Here is a 17,673-nt window from a genome sequence, read left to right as displayed (position 1 = left end):
GATGCCTCGTGTCAAGAATGGGTTTTACATTTTTAAGTTGTTGGGGGGAACATCAAAAGGATATTTCCTAACATGTAAACGTCATATGAAATTCAAACCCTAGTGTTCTTAATTTGTTTACGTATTGTTTACAGCCGCTTTCAAGAAGGGCAGAACTGAAATGAATAGTTGTGACAGACCATATGGCTCACGAGCCTTAAAAATGTGCCATCTGGCCCTTTGAGAAAAGTTTGCACATCACATCCACTGTCCCTGCATACCAGGAGACACATAGAGCTGTCCTCTGGGGCCTTGTCTGTCAGAGCAAATCGATGCGCACCAGTCAAGAAAGGGCTAAATAAATCAATGTCCACAGATGCCTCCGCCTCAGCCCCTCATGGAATGAAAACTCCATGAGGAAAGGAATTAATTGGCTTTATTTGTGCTGTTTCAAAGTGCTTAGGACAGTGCTAAGAATGGTATCAACACGACTAGATCTCAAAACCAAGATTGAGTGAAGAGAGCAAGTTACATTTATGGGATAGATACGTCATTTAAAAGATTTAAAAATGCAAAGCACTACTATGTTTTGCATAACACAAGGTATAAAGACAAACTGGAGGGCTACCCACTGAATTCATTGGAGTGGCTGCCTCTAGGGAAGGTAGGGAAGGGCCTGGGAAAGGAACAAGATGGGCTTCCAACTGAGCTGTGACGGTTTTCCTCCGTTGAGAAAACTTGAAATGATAACTAAATGTCACCATTTATTAAACTTGGATGGAAATATGTGAGGATTTGTTATGTTATTCTTTGTGCTTCTCTGTAGTTCTCTAATTAAACAAAACAAAAAAACAGAAGGTGGAGTGCACGGTGAACTCTGCGAGCGTAAAAAGGACACTAAGCTTCTCCAGAGAGAGAAAACCAAGCCAATGGGAATGAATTACAAGAAACTTCCAGTGAGGGGCACCTGGGTGGCTCAGTGGGTTAAAAAGCCTCTGCCTTCGGCTCAGGTCATGATCTCAGCGTCCTGGGATCGAGCCCCGCATTGGGCTCTCTGCTTTGCGGGGAGCCTGCTTCCTCCTCTCTCTCTGCCTGCCTCTCTGCCTAGTTGTGATTTCTCTCTGTCAAATAAATAAAATATTAAAAAAAAAAAAGAAACTTCCAGTGAGCAGACAGAAAAATAGTGCATAGATTCAAGGTGGGCAAGAACCAGGAAATCATGGCAAATGACCCCCAATTGTCTAGACCAGGGTGACACTCTCCAATCTGTTACCAACCAGGAGAGGGTCTAAGGCACTTTGGGCTGGGTGCTGATTGTAAGATTTATAACCTTGGGGCACCTGGCTGGCTCAGTTGGTAGAGCATGTGACAATTGATCTTGGGGTTGTAGGTTTATGCCCTCTATCGGGTGTAGAGATTACTTAAAAATAGAGTCTTTTTTATTTTTTTCCCCCTTTTTTTTATAGAGACTGCATATGCTCCAGCAAGAACCTGGGGTCGGGTGGGGGCAGAGAGAGCGAATCTTCAGCAGGGTCCAGGCCCAGTGCAGAGCCCAACACAAGGCTCAGTCTCACAACCCTGAGATCATGACCCCAGCCAAAATCAATAATCAGATGTTTAACCAACTGAGTCACCCAAGCACCCCCAGAAAATCTTTTTTTTTTTTTTTTTTTTAAAGAGTTTCAATACACTGAGAGGTGGCAGTAGCTTTTTAAAGCAAGTGGGCAATGCCCAATCACTGTGACCACGGCTGGGATGGGATCAGGAACCAAAGCAAGGCCAGTCTAAAACATGCCTTTAGCGGAAACTAGGGATATTGGGGGATGAAAATCTTCAGTTGGTATGAACAGAGTGCACCTTTCCTAACAAACAAGACTTCATCGGACCCAGGGTATGAGGCATTGGGCAAAGCCCCAGGAGGACACAAATGCCTCATGCTAAGAATCTCCAAGCTAGTTAGGACTTTCACACTACCTCCAGGGAGTATTTGATCTCAAGGGAGTGTTTCAGAAGCCAGGGGGATCAATCATTGTGAGGCAGGAAGCCTGGAGGAGGTGTAGAAATCCATGGGGTGGAGAGCCAGAGCACAGCAGGAGAGGGAACACAGTTACGGGAGGCAAAACTCCCCCAGGCCCCATTCAGATAACAGAGCTCTTGGCAGGAACAGAGAACATGTACAGCAAGGTACCAGGAGCTGGGGGAGAGGGGGGACACACACAGCAACAATTCAATGAGCCGAGATGGGGAGCAGCACCCCTAGAGGCCAAGACTTCCAGACCTACCCAGACCCATTCCCCCCACCTCCACTCCAATCCACAGCTGGAGTTAAGTGGGCAGGGCCACAGGGAGCCAGGTCCTGCCTGACCCGGCTCTGCTTTCCCATCTGTTAAGGGCCAACTGGGCAAAGCCCTGCTCTCCACCTCTGGAGCCCCTCCTCTCCTCTGCAGACCTCACCTGAGAGCCAGTCCCTTGCCTTTCCCTTGATCCTCTAGAGGTCTAGATTTCTAACTTCAGAGCCAGGTCAGGAGTCTAATCCTTTATTGGACAAGTGTGGGGAAGGAGACTGAGGTTTATCGACTGCCCAATATTGGCCAGCCAGTTAGAGAGGAGAGAGGCCCTTCTGGTGTCAGATCAGCATCTGCTCCCCCTGCCCTTGGCTCCGTCCTCATCCACAGTCACACTGGGCTAGTCCTCCCACGACCAGGAGAGAAAAATCTGGCTGTCAACACTGCAGAGTGTGAGAGCAAAGTATGGTCACTAAATGATGCACAAAGAACTTTGGAGAACTTTTTATTGTTTAAAAATCATAATTGAAGCTTCAAAAAACATACATCCCAGCACATGTCCCAATTCCAGTCCCCGACTCCCGGGAGAGCACAGGGCTATTCCCTCCCATCCTGCTGCCCACACCACTGGCCAGGACCCTGCCCTGGGGAGGCTGCCCACCCACATTCCTGTCCACCGTGTGCTATGTCACTGGCTGGGGAGGGGTCCTGGGGTGAGGTGGGGGTGGCCGGCTCCCTGCACCCCTTACCCCCGCACATATGAGTCTGTGAGACATGTACGGAAAGGGGCCAGTTCCCCAGGCAGGGTACCCCAAGGGGGAAAGATAAAGAGCCAGTCCCCTCCCCAGCCCCCCGGCTCAAGGGAAGCTGTCGTCATCATCTTCTGCCATCTCCTTGGCGAACTCCAAGTCCTGCTGTTCTCGCTCACGCCGTTCCTGGAGCAAGAGGTGGGGTGAGGGCTGGGCTGCTGGGGACCAGTGGGGCTCTCTCACAGTGCTTCACCCAGCCCAATCCACCCCAAGGTCAGGGACTGCCAAAGCATCAGAGCTGCTCCAAGCCTTTCCAGAAGCCGCCTCCCTCTTCCCTCTCTGGAGGAAGTCTGACCTTTCAGTTCTATCTAAAGCAGAAGGCACCTTACCTCTGCAGACTCCAAGTCCTTGTTGTATGATTTGGGAGGAAACCTCATGGCCTGAAGCACAGGAGAGAGAGAAGTAAGATGAAGAGAAGGCATGCACTTAACTTACATTTATTGTGCTCCTTCTGTGTACCAGGCACCACGACAGGAGGAAGGTTATTCGATCTCCAGTTGAGCCTACTGGGGAGCTAGGCATGTAAGTGAATTACTACACCACGTGCTCACTGCTGAAGGAGAGAATCAGAAGACCCGGAGGTTTAAGTGACTAATGTCCCTGAACAGGCAGGGAGGGGGACTGGCAGTGAGGAGGGAAGGAGGAAAGGAACAGATGGTGTGGGAATGGAGGAAAAGCATTCCAGGCAGAGGTTTCCATGTGTGAAAAGGCCTGGCCTGAGCAGAGTGGGGCTAGCTGGGGTGGGGGTAGAGGGGTAGGTGGGGCAAGGGAGGGGATGGAAGGAAAATCAGGGAGAGAGAGTTGGGGGAGTGGGGGAGGGAACACCAGTGGGAGGGGACCAGGTTGCAAAGGGCCTCTCATGTCTCCCTGAGCGCAGCATTTACCTGATTTTAAGCAAGGCAACAACATCCCCAGTTCCTTGGGGCAAGAAGAGACCAGGAAAAATCTGACACACAGTACCAGTACCTAGGTCAGTGCCTGCCACAGGATAAGAGCTTAACAGCCTTTTGTGGAAGGAGATACCTGCCTCGCCTTCTCCACAGTTCAGGCTTCACTAAGTGCCCTGAGACAGCGACTGCATCTCATAACCTCAGCCCCAAGGCAGGCCGGGCAGGTCGTTCATTCTTAGCTTTACAGATGGAGAAACAGACTCAGAGAAGGTGAAGGACTCCAGTCTGGAAGCAAATCTGGAACCCTTAACTCTGAATCCGCCTGGTCCTCCCTGGCAACCAGACCCTTAGAGGCAGTCAAGGGTCTTACAGGCCCACAGGCCTGAGTCCTTTGTTCCCACCAGGCCCCTGCCCTGCCGTTCAGCGACTCTACAGAGATGGGCTGGAAGTCGGCTCTTCTCCTCTGAGGACTCTTTGGGTGCTGCCAACCCCACCCCTGCAGCCCCGGCTTCTCACCTTGACGGACATGTTGTGGATATCGAGGCAGAAGGAGATCCGCTGGTGGAAGGCTAGCTGGGGCTCACGGGTAGAATAGATGTCAATCATCTCCTTGGACTGGACGTAGCCCTTCTCGTGGTTGATGCTGGCCTCAATGACACCATCGCGGATGGCCTGCAGGCCCCCAAAGGGATGCAAGGTAACCAGAAAGCCCATCTTCTAAACCTGAGAACATCCCGTCCTGTCCCTTTCCTCCTTAAACTCTCACCTGCTCACTTGTGTACAATTTCTCTCTGAAAACTGCCTGGCTTCACTCTAAGACCAGCACTCCCTGAAAAGACCACGCCACCCCCTCCTTAACCAATCTTCTCCCATTCCCGTGCCCTGAAATGCAGCAGGAGCATGGCGGCTTCAGTCCCCGAGCCAGCCCCCACCTTGGCAACAATGAACTCCGCGTCCTCTGGGCTATCCAGCTGCAGCTTCTGGGCGATGTCGGCCAGGGAGATTCGGGAATAGGAGAGGCTGATCATGCGCACACCTAGGAGAGGAAGGAGCAATGGTGTGGGCAGGGTGGGCACAGCCCCTTCACCCACCCATGGACACCCGTCGCAGAAGCCTCATCTGGGTGGGCCCTGCTCTCCCAGTGGCCCTCCCAGACTCTGACCCACACCTGTCTTAATGACGTTGTGCCGCAGTCGGATGATTAGGGTGTAGGTCCCATCTGCTTGAAACTTCTCCCCAAACTGGTCCAGGACCTGGTTGAACTTGGCTAGGTTTCCGGTCCTGACAGCTGGAGGGGGAGAGGAGTGGATCAGATGACGTAAACAGGCAAACCCACGGAGGACGTCATGGCGTCAGGGGTCTGGCCAGCTCTGGGAGTGGGACCAGCCTTACCTTGAGTCAGAAGGAAGTAGGGCATGAGCGAGCGCTTGAGGGACGGCTGGCGGAACTGTAGTCGGTCCGGGATTTCCCCGAGCAGCAGCTCCACCACAATCAGAAGCTTGTGCACCTGGTGGTATGTGACACGGGAACACAGTGGGCAGGGAGCCCCAGCAGGAGGGAGGAGGAAAAGAAAGAGGGCTTCAGTGCACTCAGACACACTGTGAAATGGGGAAAACGGCTCCGCGATGAGGCCCATGCAGAGCTGTGCCTGCACCCAGAGCCAGGCACCGGGAAGAGCTGTCCCCGTGACCACATGGAGCTCTAAGTTCCACGTGCACACCACGCTGCCACAGCAACGGTCTGGAAGTTCAGGCCAGATGGGCAGGTCCTGTGGCTCTGAAACGAGGAGGAAACAGGGCCCAGAGGCCTAAGGAATCTGCCAAAGATGCTGATTAGGGATGTGGACTATTACCGGAGAAAAAGGAGGTGAGTGTGGAGAACTCAGCCCCTGGGCAGAGGCAGGAGCACAGGAATGGGCCGGGCAGAACCTTCGAGAATAGGCCATGTGGACTCCGGAACTAGCGGGGAAATCCGGCCCTTTCTTCTCCATAAAACTGTGAGGGATTTGTGAATAGCGCCTCCTGTGGACTTAGCACCAAGCGAGGAAAATTACAATGGAGGTGATGATGCCAGCGATGTAGGAGCTGCCTACCAAGCAAAGCGAACAGGACCAAAGGCAGCTAAACCACGTGACAGCAAGAGTCATGAGAGAAGTAAGCCGTTAAGATGGGTGGTAGGTTAGGGCACCTGGGTGGGTCAGTTGGTTAAGCGTCTGCCTTCGGCTTGGGTCATGATCCCAGGGTCCTGGGATCAAGCCCCAAATCAGACTCCTTGCTCAGCAGGGAGTCTGCTTCTCCCTCTCCCCCTCCCTTTGCTTGTGCTCTCTAATAAAGAAAGAAAGAAATCTTAAAAAAGAAAGAAAGATGGGTGGTGGGTGACCATGCTGACACTCACCCCCACACACCTCCGATGCTGCCCCATTCCCTGGAGTGCAGGGAGATCCAGGAAAGAGGCACAAGTTAACACATGCACACGCCACCAGGATTCAGGTGAAGCAGAAAGAGAAGGGTGTTTTGGTCGAGGGGACAGACTCACCAGCGTAAGCACATGTCTCAAGAAGTTTGGAAGGCTATCATGAGGGACGTGGGGCCCGTCTGGGGACGTACTGTTTTGAATGCCAGGCCAAGTTTGGAGTTTAGAGGTAGAATGCTAGTCTTCACTCACTAGCTTGGAAAGGCTGAGTGACCGAGTCCTGGGTTTCCTGGTCCGTACAGTGGGTGGCAGCGGTGGCGGCGGCTGTGTCATCATAAGTCCTGCCTGCCTCCCTCACAAGACTTGTGATACTCTCTTGGGCTGGTTGTGGGGAGCAATGCAAGCTTCCCGGGCAAGGCAGAGACGGGCCTGGAGCTCTGTTCAGCTGGGTGGTTGTGTGGAAACTGGGTTCATAAAGTGGGGAAGATGACCAGAGGTGCCAGTGGCTTAAACAAAGGCACCAGTAATACCAGAGAGGAGACAAATCCAAAAGACATGGAGGCAACTTAGTGACGGGAAAGGTGGGGTGGGGGGTGGCTCCCTCACAGTCTGCTGGCCAAAGACCTCACTCCAGCTCCCTCTGCTCCTCGCCGCCACCTGCCTCCACCACAGGGGCGCACAGCCACCCGTAGTACAGTCTGCGCTCCCCCAGAGTGCCTCTCCCCAGGGCACGACACGGCTTGTATATGGATTACCTGTATCTTTATGACTTTAGGGTATGCTGCATGTTGTAAGCAATCTAATATTCTGTACACGTACCGTGAATGTCTGAAAAGCCATTCCTTTCTGTGAAAGTCTACCCATCGTCAAAAACCAGATTAAATTATCTTTAAGATCTCTTTAATTATTTGACCAAAACCAAACCTGTCTTTCTCTGAACCTCTGAACAGAAACAAACCACATCTTGACTACACGGACCTAATCACTGTACATCTCCATCTGGTTCTCTTTCAAGGGGACAAGGGGGTGGCACTCACGTTAAGGTGGGAACAGAGGTCTGTAGTTTGGAAAGGTGGGTCCAAATTCTGGCTACCAGGCTCTGTGACTTTACACAGGCCCTCAAGCCTTGCTGAGTCCATGCTGTTTACCGAACTCACAGTGCCTAATACCAAGGTCAGCACTCAAAAAGTGCTTGGTGACTGAGAGCTCTCAGGTGGCCGAGATCTGTCTGTACCCAAATCTGTCAGCCTGATGGAGATTTCCCAGGTTCCCCGGCCACAGAAAACACCACTCCCAAATGGGTATGTGAGGGACCAGGAAAGAGCCTATGGTTTCTCAACACAATCCAGGCCCAGGCCTGGCATGGCTATAAGGACGGCCGGGGAAAGGGGAATATTCTGAACTATCTACCAAGGAGAATACTCTGAGCGTAAATCACGGGAGGCGCAGGCAGCGTCTGCTTCGTGCTCTCTGACCAGTGCTATGCACAAAGGGACATGCAATGTAATTCCTGAATAACGAAGGTTCAGGAGGCCTTCCCGGGTTCCCGCGCAAGGAAGGAGAACGAAGGCATTATCAGCTGAGCAAGCGGCAGAGGGAGAACTGCTGCTCACCGTCTGTTTGAAGCCGACAGCTGTGTGCTGAGGGGCCTTGCGAAGGGCATTGGTCATCGTTCTCCGGGCCTCTGAGTACTCCAGCTGAATGGCTTTGATCCGGCCTGCGTGCGGAGGAGAGAGCGGCTCAGGAGAACGGCATCACCCAAAGCCCCTCGCAAGCCAGAGCGCCAAACGGGCCCCTCGGGCACCAAGCGCGCCCAATCTTCCAGCACTCTGCGCCACGGAGCCAGAGACCCCCTCTGGCCTGGGGGCCGCGCCCCTCGCTCACCTGTGTAGTAGAGGTACCTGGCCCACTCATTGTTGTTGGCCTGCTCGGGGAACACCGACTTGGACACCAGCTTCTCGGCCTGGTCGTACAAGCTGTAGTGCAGGTAGTTCCGCAGCAGCAGGTTGAGCAGGGTGGCCTGGCCGTCCGCGTCATGCCGGAGCGTGGCCGTCCGGAGCCGAGCGTGCAAGAAGCTGCACGAAGGCGAGAAAAGCACGTCAACCGTCTCGAAGAACGACTCTTTGAACAGCTGTGACCTCTCTACTCTCTCAATTCCAAAACAAGTGACACAAACTGCTTTTCTGGTTATTCACTGACTCTTCAACTCTCGAGTGCCCACGGTGTGATGCACTGTCCCAGATGCACAAACAGGACGCAACTGTGCGTTCCAATGGACGAGACAGACAATGATCATGACAAGTAAGCATCATAGGTAGCACGACGGAAGGAGATCCAGGTTATGGAGAAACCGGGGTAAGTGCAGTGGGGAGCGCAGGAGGCGAGGAGGATAGGGCTGCAATTTTTAACAGCTTGATCAGGGTAGGACCTTTCTGAAAAGGCAACGATTAAACACAGGCTGAAGGAAGGAGGGAGAAGAGCACTGAAGGCAGAAGGAAGAGCCCGGAGGCCAGCATGGCGGGGCAGCCAGTCAGGGGAGCAGGGGGAAGCAGAGACTTGAAGGCAGTTAGCAGGCGCCAGGCCTCACATGCTGTCACGACTTCAGCTCTTCCCTGAGGAACATGGGGAGCCACCACCAGTTTTAAGCTGAGGAGTGAAATGTTTTCCAGCCTGTCCTTCTACCCTTGATCTACCAATCAGTCCTCCCTTGAGGTGGAGTGTAGGGAAGACCCTGAGGGACAGTTCTTAACCTTGGGGTCAGACTCTGGCCCCCTGTACCTGCGCACCACATCCAGCTTGTCCAGAAACTCATAGACCCGGGCGTGATAGTAGTAACACTTCGCGGCAACAAGGTCCAGGGCCCGGCGGTTCTGAGTGCTGATCTTCTGCATCAGGTCGTCTGAGATCTTCTGTGCCTGTGGAGGCAGCCAAATGAGAATCAGGTGGGAGCTCCTCAAAAAGTTAAACAGGGAGCTACCCTATGAGCCAGCAACTCCCCTCTTAGGTGTCAATCCAGGAGAACTGGAAATATATGTGCACATAAAAGCTTGTACACAGGGACGCCTGGGTGGCTCAGTGGGTTAAGCCTCTGCCTTCGGCTCAGGTCATGACCTCAGGGTTCTGGGATCAAGCCCTGCATTGGGCTCTCTGCTTAGCAGGGAGCCTGCTTCCCCCTCTCTCTCTGCCTGCCTCTCTGCCTACTTGTGATCTCTCTCTGTCAAATAAAAAAAGTCTTAAAAAAAAAAAAAAGCTTGTACACACATGTTCAGAGCAGCGCTATTCATAACTATCCCTCCAACAGAGTATTATTCATCCATAAAAAGAGGTGGAATATAGGTACACACTACAACGTGGACAAACCTAGAAAACATCATGCTAAGTCAAAGAAGTCAGACACAAAAGGCCATGTATTATGTAATTCCATTTATAGGAAATGTCCAGAATAGGAAAATCCATGAACTAGATAATGTAGATGAACAGTCGTCGCCAGAGGCTGGGGTGAGGGGAGGATGGGGAGTGATTACTAACTGTGACGGGGTTTCTTTCTGGGGTGATGAGTTATTCTGGAATTAGACAGTGATGATGATTGTGCAACCTTGTGAACACATCAAAACCCACTTCACTGTACCCTTAGTTTTTAAAAAATGTATTTAATTTAATTAATTAATTTATTTTAAGTAATCGCTGTACCCAGTGTTGGGCTCAAACTCATGACCCAGAGATCAGGAGTGGATGCTCTACTGACTGAGCCAGCCAGGCGCCCCCTAACTGTACACTTTAAAGGGGGTGAATTATATCTCAAAACAAACAAAAACCAACTCGTGGCAAGGCAAGGAAAGAACAAAACAAAACAGGAAATGGAGCAGAGGAAACTGTCATTTCTTTCTTTTTTTAAGACTTACTTATTGGAGAGAGCAAGCACATGGGTGGGCACATGTACACACTGAAGGCGGGGTGGGGGCGGAAGAGCAGGGGGAGGGAGAGAATCTCGGGCACACCCCTGCTGAGTGTGGAGCCCAACTCAGGGCTTGATCCCACGACTCTGAGATCATGACCTGAGCCCAAATCAAAAGTCGGATGCTTAAATGACCGAGGTGCCCAGGAGCCCTGGACCTGTCATTTCTTGAACGTGTTCTCTGGACAGTGGCTGTGACTGACAAAGAACTTGGCCCCAGATGGGGAGCCGGTGGCAGTGCAGTACCCACGGAGCTGTTCAGTCCTGTCATCAGAGCTGCCACTTACTGAAATACCATGAAAGCTTACTCTACGCGGATCACTGCACTAGTATTTTATTTAATGTCAACAGTGATGTCATGAGTTAGGCACTGTTTTCTCCATTTGACATAAATCCAGGAGAAACTGATTTGCCTAAGGTACAGCTAGGATTTGAACTCAGGATTCTATCTCCAAATCTCCTTTCCTTAACAGAATCCACTGCACTGCTACCGTGCCACAGAGAAGCGCAGTGCCAGCCCCTTCTCACGGTGTCTCAAAAGGATCTAAGGGGGCTTCCCCAGATGTGGGGTTCAGCACATTCCCACAAGGGGGAAAGAGTCGAGGGGAATGATGAAGAACCCAGGGACTCTCTCCAGTTCTTCACCAGAGACAGTTTCTCCTGCAAACCCCATGCACCGCTGGGGGCCCGTTCTGCTGGCTCACTGGTCCCGGATACCTCTTTGTATCGCTTGCTGTTCATCAGGAAGATGACCATGAGGAGCTGCAGGTAGGCTTCCACTTCTGGCAGGAGGGGGGTTGACGCAGCTTTTCCTGTTCGGGGACGGAACTGTAAATCAGCTTCGGTATCCATGGGCTAGGAGGAGACAGGAATTACTGTGGAAAAGCTCAGTCAGATCAACCAATTAAAAACTGAACACTCAGGATGTATTTCAACAAATATTCACTGAGTACCTATTATATGCAAAATTCTTCTGGGGATATAAAAATAAAGATGGCACAGTTTCCTTCCAAAGGAAGCCAAGGAGGCTGGCAAAAGGAATGAAAAAAAAAAAAAAGGCCGACAGGAGTGTAACGGACATCTTTACAGAATATAATGGTGACAGAAAGGATGATGTAAGGACCCCTCAAAGAGCCTACAATCTAAGTAGAGATTAAACCATTACACCTGGAACCACTGCAAATTTTATCAGAGAGGGTTTAATAAGGTAATACAATTCTAGAGATAAAGTCAAGAATAATGAAATACAATTTTTTTTGTGGAAACAAAGGAGATTTGGGAGAAACTGACATATACATCGTACTTATTATCAGATCTAGTCACCAAAACTGGCATAATGTACAACAGCTCAAAAAGCAAAACATGTTGCGGGTAAATGTAGAGATATATGGGTTAAAAATTTTTTTCCAGGTGAACACGGAAGAGGGTGACTGTTCCCAGACAACAAATTCATCATCATTCCACCTCAAGGGATTTTTTGAGTCTGTTCTATGAGCATACAGGCCATGAGCATACAGGGAGATGGCTGAAGGACAATGAGGTGTGAGAAGGGGTAGGACCTGGACATAAGGGGGATTTTACAGCCAGAAAGGAAAAGGAGAGGCCTCTCCTGACACGGAGTCCACTGCCAGCGCCGAACGAACTTCAGCATTCACTATGTGTTAGGCACAGTTCTAAGAGTTTTACACATACTCCTTTCCTCCCCTGCATCCCCAAAATCCGTTTGCCACATTTAACAAAGGAAGAAAATGAAGCATCAGGAGGCTAGATCACTTGTCTAAGTCCCACATGTACCAAATGATAGAGCTGGGATGAAAATTCAACTCCACCTCCAGAACCTGTGCTCTTAATCACCACCTTATATGTCCACGGTGAGGCTTTGGAGGCAGAGAGGGGGTGGTACCTTCTCCTAGGACAATGGAGACATCACCGAACGGGAGAATAGTGCTGGTGTTGGGGAGCAGCAAGAATGGAGTTTGGCTGGAAGGGTCCTGATTCCTAGCTCTTTTCCCTGACTCAGAAGAATGATACTACAGGGCAGGATGGTTCGCTTGTCAGCGGACAAATGGGTATTAAAATGGGCTGCTTTGTTTCGCTAGTCAGCTATAGCCGATCACAAGACAGGGCTTTAGGATGGGAAACAATTATATCAAGAGGTGGGGGTGGGGGGTGGTCTGAGGCCAAGCTTGTACCTTAAAGCACCTGATTCACTTACCTCTTCCAGGAAGGGTAGTAAGAAGTCTCGAGTGGCATTATTTGAGGTGAAGAAGCCATGCACAGCCTTATACAGAACATAGTGGTTGAGGCGGCGCGATGTAGAAGGCAGCATCCGCAGGGCCCTCAGCACGAATCGAGGCTCCTTGCCCGAAACTGCCTTCTCTAGCTGTTTCACATGCTCCTTGATGTCTGTGGAGGACCACAGAAGAGAAAAATGTTACTTCTAATTCTTCCTATTCTCCCACCACTCTAGGCAAGTAGTTCTAGGGAACCTCTTATAGAAGGGCAAGATGTTGTTTGTCATTTCTTTTGCCTGATACAGTTAAGCAATACTTACAGATGCCATTCAGTGAACCAAGAGACAAAGAAAAATAAAGCTAGGGTGGGGGAAAGGGTAGAGGGTGACAGAAGGAGTAAGAAAGGAGAAGCAACGATGAGAAACACAAACAAGACAAACACATGGAGACTTATCAGTTCTCTAAATAGGAAAAGACTTTCTAAATGTAAACAGTGGGAGAAATCCGCCCCCTCGCCCCCATGAATGACCCATTCCACTCTGCAAAAAATCCTTCTGCGTAACTGTGTAAACAAAAGAAAAATATTTGCGACAAATGTGACTACAGAGTCATAATCTTATTTTACAAAGAGCTTTGCATAAATTAGGATAAGTAAAAATGAACACAAATAGACAATGCAAAAAGCAGACAGACAGCTAACCGATATGAAAATATATTTCACTAGCATTTGAATAATTGCAAATAGAAATGTTTTCAACTACCAAATTGGTAATACTTAAAAAGTCATAACACAGCTGGTTGAGCATCTGATTCCTGGTTCCGGCTCAGGTCGTGATCTCAGGGTCCTGGGATGGAGCCCTGTGTTGGGCTCCGTGCTCAGTGTGGAGTCTGCCTGAGATTCTTTCTGCCCTTCCCTCTGCCCTTCCACCTTGTGCACTTGTGCTCTCTCTAAAATAAATAATCCTTAAAAAAAAATCATAACATTGCTTTCAACTATTCTATGTCTTAATATTTAAAGTTTGTGCCTTATAAAAAAAATTGTAACAGAGTCAGGGATGAACAGGATATTTCTGTTGGTATAATGTAAATCAGTATAGTTTCTCTGGACAATACCCATCCAAAACTTTAAAAACATCTGCCCTCTCAACTCAGGCATATTGAGAATCTAAAGAAATAATCATAAAGGTAGATTAAAAACTTGGGTCACAAAGATGACTGCTGCAAAACTATTTACAATGGTAAAAAACTGGAAACAACAAGTGTCCAAGAATAAGGGAACGCACTGAATTGGTAGTTTCTTAGTTACCTTTGTACACTTAGCACAGACCGCCTGGGTCTGCTTAATGGCATAATAATGGTAACTGTTAACACTACAGAGGGTTTACTATGGGTTCACCATGTGCTAGGCACAGTTCTAAGCATTTTAATCTTTATATCGACCCAATGAAGTAGGTAACATTACTCTCATATATAGAGATGAGGCAACTAATTTCAGAGCTTGTATGCTTAGCCACTATATCGGGTATTCAATAAATGTTTCTGGAATAAACTGAATGCTACATTTATGGATATGTTAGATGAAAGCACACAAAATCAGCTGTATTTAGTTATGCCTTGCTCCAAACTGTCTATATAACTTGATCTCAATTACAGGAGAGCAGCTCAAAAATTCGTAGAAAAAAAATGTAAACCATGGCTGATGTTATTCCCTGCTACTTTAGACTTCTCATATTTTCCAAAATTCCTACAATGAAACACAAACTACTTTACAACAACATGAAGTGCTTTATAAGAAACATATGTATGAATCCAGTAGCACCTTAGCCACTGGCTATCATTATTTTAGGTAAAAGGGTCTTGATTAGATACTGAGCCTGTGGACCAACTTTAGAGTAGGGACTGATGCAGTCAACATTACATCCTCAAAAACACCACCCAGGAGCATAACTTTGCTTATCTCCATGTTTTTGAGCAAGGTTCTCCTGCAGTTAAGAGAGAAAACCCAATAAAGAGTCTTGTTCCACTCGATCCAGAGGTGGGAAAACAGCATCAGATTCACAGTGGGAAGCTCTCACTCTGCCCACTCCAAATGTGGACAGGATGCTTTGAGAAAAGTGAAAAGTGAACTTGGAGGAACAAGAGGGCTGTAAGAAGCTGGGAACAAGCAAAGAAAGAAAAAAAAAGAAAAGAAATGGGGGGATTGGTACACAGCTTAGGTCGAACATGAGTGTTAGGAATTCAAACAAAGATGACACCTAAGGGGCGCCTGGGTGGCTCAGTGGGTTAAAGCCTCTGCCTTTGGCTCAGGTCATGATCCCAGGGTCCTGGGATCGAGCCCCGCATCGGGCTCTCTGCTCCGTGGAGAGCCTGCTTTCTCCTCTCTCTCTGCCTGCCTCTCTGCCTACTTGTGATCTCTGTCTGTCAAATAAGTAAATAAAATCTTTAAAAAAAAAACCACAAAAGATGACACCTAAAAACTTAAAAGTCTGTAACGTGTTTAAACTCTTTAAGAAGAAAAATAAAGGCCTGAAGGGAGAGAAAGACCAATGGGATCGTTAGGGTACCTTAATTACAGAAACAAGGAAGCAAGATACGGAGTACAGAGGCTTTTCTTAGAGGAGTTTGCCAGAGGTAGCTAAGACAACAGAAAACTTTTGTACAATCTTAAAAATTCAGGGCCAGTATTCTGCGTCACCCTGACCCCCTTTGCACATATAAATACAAACACTGGTTTCTAGAAGGCCAATCACATACTGGGGGCGTTAGAATCAGTTCGGTGGATGTAAATAGAGTGGATCGGAGAGGACTTAGAAGAGAGATGAGTCCACAGGCCCAGTGAGACTTACTTCTAAATGCAACCAGGGTAAGGGGGGAGGAGGTGTGTTAAGAAAGGAGTCCAGAGCCTGGAGAGAAGGATCATTATTGGGCTTGGGGTCAGGAGTGTCAGGGTGGTTGGAGACGGGCACTGAGAGTGATCCTAAGGAATTGGGGGCGGTGGACCCCTATCCTGGGGGTCCACCTGAGGATATGCTACATCGCCGGGGCGCTATCATGCGTGACCACGGCACGTCCCCGGCCCTGGCTCTCGTACCCTCCAAGGTGACGGTGTCCAACTCTCGCTGGGAGTGCTCAGCCGCTGCCGCCGTCCCCGCCGCTTTGCTGTCAGGCTCCCCCGATGACCCGCTACCCGCCGCCGCCTCCTCTTTCATCTCCACATCCTGGGGGGTCGGGGGCGGCGGTGGTTCTTGTTCCCCTCCGCCCGGCGGCGGCTTCGCCTTGTCCGCGCCGCGGCGCCGCGCCGAGCCCTCCTGTTTCATGGCGCCTGGGGTCGCGGCCTACTCCGGGGACCGAGACCAGGGCCTCGCGTGAATCCTCGTGCCAGAGACCAAGAACCGAGTCCGGCCTGCACACGAGCGCGGGCTCGCGACGGGCCGCACGATGACGGAGCAGCTGCAAACCCCTTCCCGACGCTGGGCCTTCTGGGAGACGCCAGGCCTGGCAGGCCGAAGACCGAGTCCGCAAAAGGAAAATAAATCAACAGCCGAGGTGCAGGATGGAGGCGGATCTTCGAGGAAGGAGCAGGGAGGAGCTTGTATGGGTCCGCCCGGCATTTGGAGCGCTTCAGTATTATTGTCTATGTTCCTCTGGAGTGCATTTCCGTGCGCGTCCACGAGATGTCCCCTCAGGCTCCAACGTGGGTTACATCGGAGTCCAAAGAGCACCCTCACCAGTGTGGAGTGGGTAGGGCCTATCGCAGCGCAAGGCGTGATGACGTCATGAGTTGCCGGGCGGTTTTTGGCCGCCTCTCGCTCAATCTGCGCCTGCTTACCCCCCACCCCCGACCCCGCGTTTGGGGTCTCGGTCGAGATTCTCGAGGCTCGTACTTAACCGCCGCCCAGTGCATCCGGCGCGAGGGAAGAAGCTGCGAAAGAGGGATTGTGAGCACCGAACTGGGGAGTAGGAGAAATCATTGGGATTCACAGTTCCTTGTCAGAGTTTAGCAAGTGCTGAAAATAAGACATAAAATCCCCGCAGCCTGGGAGTGCGGGTGGGGGGAGAGTGCGTTTGTGCACAATCACTGCAGTATGAAATATACGGGTCCACTCTGTGTACCGCCCAGAGCTAGCACGCTCGGGCGCGGGTTTATTAAAAACAGCTCCGGAATGTAGTCAGCTGGAGGCTCTGCTCTGCCGCATTTTGTGAAGCGGGAGGAAAGCGGCTGGAAGCCCCTACAGGCAGAGGCTTCAGGGAGTGCGTCGGGACGCCTGTTTGCACCCAAACAGACACTGTAGTGATACGGGGAGCACAGTAATAGTGTACCTGAAGATAATCTAAGAATCCCCAGGGGAAGGAAATGGAACCAGAAATCCTGTCCACTTATTTTTCAGAGGAATCTTCCAGTGACTCTGCAGGAGGAAGATTCCGGTTCCAACTTCTTACGACGCAAAACAAAAACCCTCCCTATCTTTGAACTTTTCTCCCTTCTGTAGATGGAAGTCCAAAGTTTTAAACCAGGTCAGACCCTACAAGACGATCTCGTTCTGCCGTAATGTCAGAGAGGGCAGAGAATACGCTTTGACCATATTCTTTTTTTTTTTTTTAAGTTATTTATTTATTTGACAGAGAGATAGAGAGATCACAAGTAGGCGGGTAGGGTGGGGAGCAGACTTACTGCTGAGCAGAGAGGCCAATGCGGGGCTTGATCCTAGGACCCTGAGATCATGACCTGAGTCAAAGGCAGAGGCTTAACCACTGAACCACCCAGGCACCCCCTTTGACCATATTCTTTATGTTCATGTAGAAAGAGGGTATCCTTTGTCTCCTCCTTGTCATATTATTACAGCAAATAGATCCTTGTCCTGAACAACTGCTTGCTGAAGGAAAAACATTTTTTTCTGGTTTTAGGGAACATGCCTTGACCAATTCCTCCCTAACTGTCTCTCTGTCCCCTTGGGCTACGGGATGGATAACAGGACTTTTGAATCATCCCTGGAATAAACTCATTAAAGCCTCTTCTTCATAACACCCTATCGAACTGAAGGTGGGCGAGAAGGGTAAAGGAGGAAAACAGAAAACAGATGAGCTTTGTTGTTCATCCTTACGAAGTTA

General features: G+C 50.0%; 1 protein-coding gene across 1 annotated transcript; it reads right to left on the bottom strand.

The window, feature by feature from the left end:
- Positions 1-2,756: 2,756 nt before the first annotated feature.
- Positions 2,757-16,255, bottom strand: PSMD3 (proteasome 26S subunit, non-ATPase 3). The gene is made up of 12 exons (XM_080827059.1): positions 15,656-16,255; positions 12,546-12,736; positions 11,048-11,185; positions 9,154-9,290; positions 8,260-8,450; positions 7,989-8,092; positions 5,356-5,470; positions 5,132-5,251; positions 4,896-4,999; positions 4,480-4,635; positions 3,403-3,453; positions 2,757-3,199 (listed from the first exon to the last, which is right to left on the bottom strand). Exons 1-12 carry the CDS (start codon positions 15,879-15,881, stop codon positions 3,122-3,124), a joined length of 1,611 nt encoding a protein of 536 aa, XP_080683185.1. The 5' UTR covers positions 15,882-16,255; the 3' UTR covers positions 2,757-3,121.
- Between the last annotated feature and the right edge of the window lie 1,418 nt (positions 16,256-17,673).

Source organism: Martes martes (assembly GCF_963455335.1).
Source record: "Martes martes genome assembly, chromosome: 16".
Classification (NCBI taxonomy): Eukaryota; Metazoa; Chordata; class Mammalia; order Carnivora; family Mustelidae; genus Martes; species Martes martes.
Note: the sequence above shows the minus strand (reverse complement) of the source record. Positions and strands in the feature narration are given on the sequence as shown.

What these genes read in the sequence shown, in the direction of transcription:
- PSMD3 (XM_080827059.1), bottom strand. Translation starts at nt 15,881, where the DNA reads ATGAAACAGGAGGGCTCGGCGCGGCGCCGCGGCGCGGACAAGGCGAAG. An exon ending in CGGAGTTCATTGTTGCCAAG is followed by an intron (nt 4,636 to 4,895) that starts GTGGGGGCTGGC and finishes GGGGGCCTGCAG; the next exon opens with GCCATCCGCGATGGTGTCAT. An exon ending in AGGACTTGGAGTCTGCAGAG is followed by an intron (nt 3,200 to 3,402) that starts GTAAGGTGCCTT and finishes CTCTTGCTCCAG; the next exon opens with GAACGGCGTGAGCGAGAACA.